Source organism: Quercus robur, chromosome 9 (genome assembly GCF_932294415.1).
Source record: "Quercus robur chromosome 9, dhQueRobu3.1, whole genome shotgun sequence".
In the NCBI taxonomy this organism is placed as follows: domain Eukaryota; kingdom Viridiplantae; phylum Streptophyta; class Magnoliopsida; order Fagales; family Fagaceae; genus Quercus; species Quercus robur.
In genome coordinates, this window is record NC_065542.1 from 28858084 (window position 1) to 28867841 (window position 9758).

General features: G+C 39.8%; 1 protein-coding gene across 1 annotated transcript; it reads right to left on the bottom strand.

Annotated features, from left to right (window-relative positions):
- Positions 1-9279: 9279 nt before the first annotated feature.
- On the bottom strand, positions 9280-9758 carry LOC126700933 (uncharacterized). The gene is made up of 2 exons (XM_050399095.1): positions 9679-9758; positions 9280-9568 (listed from the first exon to the last, which is right to left on the bottom strand). Exons 1-2 carry the CDS (start codon positions 9756-9758, stop codon positions 9280-9282), a joined length of 369 nt encoding a protein of 122 aa, XP_050255052.1.

Consider the following 9758-nt stretch of genomic DNA (forward strand, 5'->3'; position numbering starts at 1 on the left):
ATCAAGTAGAAAAGAGTGAAAATCAGAAAACCCATACCTGGAACTCGACGATTTTGGGCTGTAAGAATGCAACACAAGAGATTGGAAAAGGGAGCACGGAGTGTTTGGGAGGGAGAGTGTTTAGAGAGAAGATGAACAGTCACAAAAATTCGAGGGAAAAACTGAAAAAGTTTAAAAACTGCTCCTGTTTCTGCAAAACACGCGATTTTCGCGACTGGTTCAAGTCGCCACACAGTCGCCAGCTCAAGCCGCCAAAACACTCAAGAGGAAAATTTTGAAAAATTTTTCTAAGTGTTTTTCGCGACTGGAAGGTCTACCCGCGAGTGAGTCGCGAGCTGAGCCGCGAAAATCTCTGAGTGAATCTCGCGACTGGACCTTCCACTCGCGAACAAGTCGCCAAAACTGACCAGCGAAGATGCGACTGAAGCTCGCGACTTGACATACCCGCGACTGAGCCGCCAAAACAGGGCAAAACTGTATTTTTGAAATTTTCAGATTTTTCCAGCAAAATACTTTCCAAAAACACCTAAAACACTCAAAAATCTTTTTGTGCTTGAATTAACAAAGATTGAGCATGTGAAAACACATTTTATCAAGTACAATCACACAAATGAATATGGCATTTATCAAACATAAACTTGTGTGTTGTGTGTGGATATCAACAATGAAATAGTCCTTTGTCTAATGTGAAGCTTCAATGATCAATTCAACCAAGGCATACACAATTAGCACTAGATCATGTGACCAATCTCAATTATAGAAATATGAATATATGACTTCCCACACAACTTGATAACATAACTAGGAGCCTTTCATTTGACTCCACTTTCCGCCATAACATTTGATCTTTTGAGGCAATCATCTCTCATTGTGAGAGATATAGACAACATTTTTCTTTGAAGAACAGGCCTTTGGCCTTTTTGAAAGAAATTTCACTTTTGATATAAGGTCGCTTACCCTTTTTCCTAGTCAAATACTAGAATGTGCGACAGGCTTTTGCAGCTCAATATCTCTTTTCATTTGGAGATTTACATTTAGTGAGCTCTTTTTAGCAAAACAAAAAATAAAAAATGGGAAGAGATATAGACACAAGACTATGCATGTTTCAAGATCAACATAACCATTCACTAATCATTCATGACAAGTTTGAAGATCTATTTACAACAATCACATAGATTTCAAGATTTTTCCCATAGTGATATGAGTGCATGAAGACAAGCAATGCTCGACAATGCACAAAGCCATTAGCACAAAGGTACACGGCAAAACGAGTTTTAAGACAAAACTCAACAAAGTCAATCAAGCTTTTTGATTTTCAAATTTTTATGTAATTTTTTGGATTTTTGACTCAAGAAACAAAAAGATTGATAAAACACAATTAAGAGATATTCACAAGAAGACAAACAAACAAACGAAATCAAAACCAACAAGCATACCAAACAAACATAGTCACAAAGCATAGGAAGTATTAATGCATGGACATGTTGTAATGCTTATGCATGAGTACCCCTTTTCACCCACACGACACTTGCGTTTGGGGTGATTTCCTTAGAGGATTGGGTACGGGAGTTAGGACTTTCAAACCTTCGTGAGAAGCTTTCCAAGCAGTTGGTGAATGCACCAATCATCTTCATCACGTCCATCATTCCGGGATCTCCATTTTGCTCTCTAGGTTGATCCCCTGCCCAAGTTCTCCTATCAGTTCTTGGTCCTCCTGACCTTTGAGGAGTAGCACTGTTCTTTGCTCTCAGCTTTTGGCAATTCGGTCGAGTGTGCCCTTGAAGTCCGCAATAATGGCACACATACATTCCTCTAGGACCTCTTTGTGGTCGAGGACGTGACTTGGCACGAGACTCAGACCTGCCCATAGACTGATTCCGATGATTCAGCATCCGTTGGTCCACCACATTCTTCTTCTCCTCCACCTCGAGCTTCACATCAATAGGGTCAGCTACAACTGGATCTTTGGACTTCACAAACTTCACTTCTTTAGTGACATCTCCAGTTGAACTACTTCCTCCGCTATATCCCAGTCCGGATTTGTCTGAGAAGCTCTTTTGAGAAGATATAACATCGTCAAGCTTCTTGGTGGTGACCCTCTCTATTTTTGCATTTGCTTGAACAACCTCACTTTCAAGAAATCTAACTTTAGTGTAAGCTTCGGAGAGCTCACCATTCAAAGTTTCAATCTCGCATTTGGCCTCCCTATACCGGATTAGGAGACTTTTGTAGTCCTCCTCGGCCTTCTTCATCTTTCTCACAGCAGCCTTGGCCACCCTTGTGTATTCACCAGATTTCTCCAAAAGTGAGTTGTAATTTTCTTGAAGAGTAGCTGTGCTTTCTTCTTCTTCAGCTTCCGATTCTTCAACAATTCCTAGTGAGTCATCCTCACTATGTTCTCCAAGGTCTTGAACAAGCAAACTCAATTCATCCGAAGACTCAACATGAGCAATAGTCATGAAAGCTGAATAGTTCCCTTCTCCATCACAGCTCTCTTCAGATTCTGAGTCGGATGAGTCTGAATCACTCAAGGTCGTGGCATACACCTTGCCTTTTGATTTCAAATAATTAGGACATTCCCTCTTGAAGTGTCCATGCCCGTTGCATTCAAAACAAGTAACACCTTGTGTGGATTGGGATTCTTTTCCATCTTTCCTCTTGAAATCCCTCTTCTCCCTTCCAGAATTTTGGAAATTTCTCTTATCATCAAATTTTCCATTGTTTTTGAATTTCAAAAACTTCTTGAAATTTTTAACAAGATAGGCTACATCCTTGTCAACCATATCTTCTCCTGACGAGCCTTGATCTTCCACCTTCTCATTAACGGTCTTTAGAGCAATGGATTTACCCTTCCGTTGATTTGGCAGCGACATTTCATAGGTTTGTAGAGAACCAACCAGCTCCTGAACCTTGATGTCGTCAAGATCCTTGCTCTCTTCAATGGCTGTTACTTTGGCACGGAAGCTTTCCGGCAATGATCGAAGGATCTTCCTTACAATCTTAGAATCCTCCATCTTCTCCCCCAAGTTAAACTTGCTGACAACCACTTCATTTAACTTCCCATAGAACGAGTCGAAAGACTCATCCTCACTCATCTTGAGCTCCTCAAACCGAGTGGTCAGCATTTGTAACTTGGTATCTTTCACCTTCTTCGTGCCTTCATAAGTTGTTTCCAGAATCTCCCATGCATCTTTGGCAATAATAATGTGAGAAATCCTGTGAAATTCATCTGGAGACACACCACAGAAAATAGCATTTAGTGCTTTACTGTTAGCATTAGATGCAGTAAGTGCTGCCTTATCCCATGTGGATTTGGCTGCTTCAGGTTTGGTCCAACCCATCTCAACAGCATCCCACACGGATTCATCAATAGAACATAAAAAGGCTCTCATACGAACCTTCCAAAATGCATAATTACTTCCATCAAAATATGGAGGTGCATTAAGGGATTGAGACCTATCCATCTCAAAAAGAAAGGGAGTCAAGGATCACACAATGGTAATAAAACCAAACAGATGTGTACCCGCTCTAATACCAATTGACAGTTCAAAAACGTGTACAAAAACACTTTTGAACGTTTAGACCCCCCAAAAATCAATTTAATCAACACATGCAATATGTTAAACAACTAGTGTGCGGAAACTTAACATATGCTATAACAAGGAATTGATTAAACAACTATCTAAGCCACATCAAAATAAACCACAGCAGATTAATGTAAAGGCAGAGATAGAGAGGAAGGAAGATGCAAACACAGCGATAACACCAGATATGTTATCGAAGAGGAAACCGAAGACCTCGGCGAAAAACCTCTCCGCCGCCCTCCAAGCGGTAATCAATCCACTAGAAAATACAGTTGGGATACAAGGACAGCAATAGACCCTCCAAGCCTAATCTACCCAATGCACCTAAGCCCTCCAAGCTTCTTGCTCCAACGAGGTTGCGCCGAACCTTTTTCTTTTCTAGCTTTCCGGATTCCGCTACTTCACCGTAGCATCAACCAATGAATATTGGCTCCTTCCTAACTGCTTCCCAGAACTCCAAACGACTGTCTCACAGAGATGATAATGGTGAGAACCAGGTTTGGTATAATGGCCTCTCAAGGATTTGACAATGGAGAGGAAGAGAGTGAGGGAATTTGATGAGACTCTAAGGTAGAGATTGTGGGTGAAACAATCTGGTTTTTCTTTAGGGTTTCTCTCTCAAAATTCTCTCTGGAAGTTCTCTTTCAATCGTGGGTTAAAAGGGTATTTATACTGAAGAGGAGTGGAATGCGAAACGTCAGGTTTTTCCAAAACAGGGGTGGCTCGCGGCTTGACCTCGCGGCTTGACTAAGTCGCGAGTTCCAGTCGCGAGTTAACCGTATGGCCAGTTGTCCTGTTTTGTCCTGTAGTGCTCCAGCTAGCATGACTGTTCATCTTCCAGCATGCTTGGCACGTGTGCATCTTCTGGCGGGTTGAAGCCGCGAGTCCAGTCGCGAGTCCCAGCCGCGACACTCTGTTTTCTTGCACACTCTTGAGCAATCTTCACACTATCTCACTCACTACCCTTACAACAATCCCACCTAAATACAAGGTTACTAAATGCTGAATTACAAGCAAATTTGGCACGGAATAAAGCCAATTAGATGGTTGAATAAATTCAACCTTACATTTACAATAACTCGCCCAATTCAAGCATGATTTTTGTTTTAAAAAAAAAAAAAAATCATTTTGAAGAGAATTTTATGGTCTTTTAAGTCCACCAAATTCTTAATTTAAATCTTAAAATTTCAGCAAACTTTAGGGCCGGATAAAATACGGTATCGACAATGCTCCTGATTTTTACATTTTGGTGATATTCACAATAATGAGCAAATGCATGAATAGGTTTCTTGATGAGCCTTTCAATGTTCACAGATACTCTCCATAAGGATCTTTCAACGTTGCAAGTTGTCTTTCGCTGGTAAAGCTCCCTTGCACGCACACAAGTAGATGCCAACTCTAATTTCATAAGCTCGTGCTCAATAAGTGTAAATTTCTAGAACTCTCTCTCTCTAAATAGAACTTCTGATCTTATTGATTGATGAAAAGAATCCAATGAATGAAATAATACATAACTACTCCTATATATACAATCTAAGCAAGTAAAGAAAGTAACTAACTCCGTAATTGGAGGGAAAATATGTTACAAAAATCCTATCTATTAGACCACGTGTACATTGACTAAACTCTGTACGTGGCCTTTCTTCTTCAAAAGTGTGAATGAACTGTTCATGGTAAGAGACTGCTTCAATCAAGTCTAGCCCAGTCACTGTGTTTTAGTTGCTTGATCACTGCTCTCTTCTTCAACTCTGGTTTTATGCTTGCTCTTGTCCTGAGTGCATCCCTTCTTACTTTCAACAACAAGCCAGTTGAGGAGGATTCAGCATTAGACAAAGATTCCCACACCAGAACTTCTCTCTTCAACTCCAAACAATACTAAAACATACGGGACTATTGGAATATTCTAAATATCATGAGGCATAAATGACTGCCTTAAAAGATCAAGCCTCCAGAAATGAGTATCCATATCTATCAACTCAGCAACCTTAGCTTCAGGATGAAAGTAACTTCAGGTGATAGTATCTGATGAGATTCAGCAGCAGGAAGCCATCTATCTTTGAAAATACAGTCTCCCCATTTCCAATCCTCCAACACAATCCCTGTTTCAGTATTTTCCTTCCAGCTAATGCACTTTGCCAAGTATATGATGGAGCATGACCCAACTTGGCTTGAAGGAAAGAACAGTGAGGATATTACATGGTCTTTCAAATTCTTGCTAAGATTGAGTCTGGATCATTCAAAATTTTCCACCCTTGCTTAGCCAACATAGCAAGATTAAAAGATTGCAGCTCCCTGAAATCCAATCCACCATTGCGTTTAGAAACACATAAGTTGTCCCATAGCCCAATGCATCTTCTGTTCTGAATGCTTCTGCCCTCACCAATAAGCAGCTGTCGTTTGAGTGAGTTCCTTGCATAACCTCACAGGTAGTTGGAAGAAACTCATAACATAGGAAGGGATGGCTTGTATGACTGACTTTATCAAAACTTCCTTCCCAACAATAGGCAGATTCTTCTCCTTCCAACCATATAGTCTACTTGAAACTTGGGATTTTAAATCTTCGAATGCAGCACGTCTAGAGCAACCAATAAAAGCTGGAACCCCAAATAACGATCAAAACTATTTGTTTCTTGACCAACCAATAGAGTTGTAAATAAATCACAGTCAGATTGTTGCACATTTGAACTGAAGAAAACTTGGGTTTTTGCTCTGTTAACAACCAGACCTAACAGTTTCTCATGAAGAATCTCATCACAAGTCGTACTTGATGCTTTCCTAAAGATGACACAATCATCTGTAAAGAATAAATGATTCAAACAAGGACCTCCACAACTAGCAGCACCTCCAGATAACCATTTGGCTTGCTAAGATTGTGTCAATTGGCTTGATAGTCCTGCACAAAGAAGAAAGATATATGGGGAGATAAGGTAACCTTGGCATAATCCTCTGTTAGAACTGAAAAAACCTTTTGGAGAACCATTGATTAAAACCAAGTATGTAGGAGTAGAGGATACACTCCAGAACCAAATTGATCTAGCTCTCACCAAAGCCTAACTTCTGCACCATCATTCTTAGAAAAGGCAACTCAATATGATCATAAAGCTTTACTCATAATTAAAAAATATATATATATATATTATGTAACTATTATTATAAGCACTCAGCATTTGTTGACAGAGTTTTGTGCCAATTTATGGGTTCATTCAACTTATGTATAACTTTTTAAAGTGTTATTTATTTTATTTTTTTTATAAAAGTTTTGTCAAATTTATTTTTGAAGCCCAAGAAGGCAACTACTCAGGCAGCATACGTGCTCTATATGATTAGCTGATTTCTTCAATTGCATGCACAAATTAAACAGGTTCCCTAAGGTGGCTGAACTCAAGACAACTGCAGCGTTATATGGATTCGAATTCCAACCTATTGAGGCCATGCTTGGACTTGTTGGAGGAGAAATTCATAAGCAGTCTGTCTATTTGTAAGCAGAAAGAGGGTGGAGGCTGTGATACCAGATATTACCAATGCGAGTTGGGTTTTTTAACAGCTGCCACAGCAGCATTACGGGATTTCACGCACCACATCCACAGCCTAGAGAAAACGAGGAACTGGATGGCCTTAAGTATCCCAAGGAGAGAGTAGATGGGTGGCTGGAGACTGATTTAGGTGAGTTCTTCAATGAATCAGGAGAAGATCATGGGGAACTTGAAATGAGCATTTTGGAGGTCAAAGATGGTGACTGGAAGGGTGGCCTCATTCTTCAAGGGACTGAGATAAAGCTAAACCTTAATTGAATTTGTTGTTTTGATTCAATTTAGTAAGGTGATTGAAGAAAAGGCAAAGAATGTGGTATGGGATATCGGATGGCCTTGTGATGAAAAAAATATTAGGAGCGAGATATAGCATTAGTGCATACATTGTGGTGGTACCATGTGCAAAGATGACAAAAGCATGTCTAACACCTGTAACTCAGAAATCATCCTGCATGGGTGGGTTTTAAAATTTTATGTCTCTCTGGTTATTCTTGTAATTGGAACATGGATTTCAGCCAATAAATCGAATGGAAGTCTATGCTTTATTCATCTATTTTTATTACTTTTTCTGTTATAATTTTTCTTTTATATGTAGATATTCATTAGTAAAGTAAAATGATTAATTTTTTGTTTGCACTGTGACTAGATTATTTTCATTGAGATAAAAATATAATTCATATAAAATGTTATATATGCGTGTCTGTGTGGGGGTGTGTGTGTGTGTGAGAGAGAGAGAGAGAGAGTGCAATATCAGGGATACACCTGGTTGAATGGGGTTGGACGTGTGTAAGCTCTACTCATATCGTCTCTCACCCTCAAGCACTGGCACCATATTGCTTCTTCTTTATCCAAAATGTCTTCAATCTGCTTCTTTAAAGTGTTAGCTTGCACACCAATCACAGGATTGGGAAAGTGATCAATAACCTGAAGTTGTTGATGTTCTGTACAAATTTGATTGTAAATATTACCAAAGCAAAGTCTCTGCCATCATCTTCTACAGGCCTACAAATGTTCACAAATGCTCTACAAGGGGCTGCCCATCACATTCACAGAAGTCCACACCTCCTCAATTAGTGCTTCACAACTTGTACTAGATAACCAAGCCATTTCAAAACTAAAAGGCTTCCTTGTACATTGCCGAAGGACCAGAGTCAAGACAAATAAAAATAACAGAGCGGTCTGAACCAGTTGAAGGAACATGCTCAACAACAGTAGAAGGAAACATCTCAATCAAAGAGGCAGAAGCCAATGCTCTATCCAGGCGAGCACAAGAACAAGTAGAATCAAAATGATTTTTACACCAAGTGAAAGGGGAGCCTCTAAAGTCCAACTCAGACTTAGCACAATCCTCCATCACTCTCCTAAATGATTTAAATTGCCATGATGGTCTGACAGCACTTACAAAGGTTCATGAGGCCCCAAGAGTTCTTTACAATCACCTACACATAACCATGGCAAGGACTGAATTCCATGCAATGCCTTAACAGCGACTAACTCTCCTTATGTTTTGAGGAATCTGGTTGGCCATAAAAACCAGTAAAGCACAAAGCACCTCCAACATCATTTATAACAGTATCAACATGAGACCAAGAATAAGATAATCCTGTAAGATCCACATCTGCAGACCAATACAAAGCAAGACCACCACAAAGACCAACTTATTCACAGCAAAACCAATAGCAAGAAGTTTTCGGGTAAAAACAGAACCTTTTTCAAGTTTTGGACGCTTGTTCTCAGTCTGAGAAGAATTGTCCAACCCATTTGCACAATAATACGTTGCAGAGTAATATGTGAGCCCGAAAAACAACCAGAACATTCTCAGTACCCCTGACATCATCCGTAACTACCCTGTCATCAGTTTTTTACTTTTTTCAACTGCTCCACTCAGGGAACCACCATCAGTAGTGGTTGCAGCAACAGGAATTTCAGAAACTGCTTGGTTCATTGATGAATAAATTCCCTTTACTGAGGCTGGCACCTTATCAAGGCTTTATCACAACTCCTCTTTTTTCCCTTTAGCTTTTTTCTCTTCACTTTAGCGTTCTACAAACTTGGGCCGAACTGCTATCGCCCCTGCTCGCAAATCATAAAAATAGTATTTGCATTCCTTAAGGTAGTTCCTCACAGCTGCTGGAATGACAGGAGCTCCTTGGCTGTGTTTACCTCTACCCGTGATGACCTCTAATGGTTTTTGGCCTCTGCCCTGATAGTTCAATTTGTTGCAGACGGCAATGCAAAGCTTGAATGGCTTCATTTGCATGAAGACCATGCAAATCCAATTTCCATAAGTCTTCTGTGCTATTCACATACTTGAATATTTTCGTGGCTGCCTTAGCGTTGAGACAGTCAGCAACGAATTGTGCTTCTCGAGCCATCAACGAGTAATGATAACCGGAAACACAATCACCTCTTTGATATGCATCATTGGCTGCTCTTGAGTATTGGGATGCTATCCTGTTAATGAAAATTTCATAAGAGAAGAGAAGTTTTTGTGGTATGTAATAACATAAAACTTAATGAAAAAAAAAAATCATGATTATGCAAATACATGTTGCCATACTTACCTTGTCATTTTCTGTGCATCTTTTCTATGGAACTTGTAGACATCATCCAATTCACACTCAGAAAGCTTTCTAGTATCCAT

What these genes read in the sequence shown, in the direction of transcription:
- LOC126700933 (XM_050399095.1), bottom strand. Translation starts at nt 9,758, where the DNA reads ATGGATACTAGAAAGCTTTCTGAGTGTGAATTGGATGATGTCTACAAG. An exon ending in GATGCACAGAAAATGACAAG is followed by an intron (nt 9,569 to 9,678) that starts GTAAGTATGGCA and finishes TTTCATTAACAG; the next exon opens with GATAGCATCCCAATACTCAA.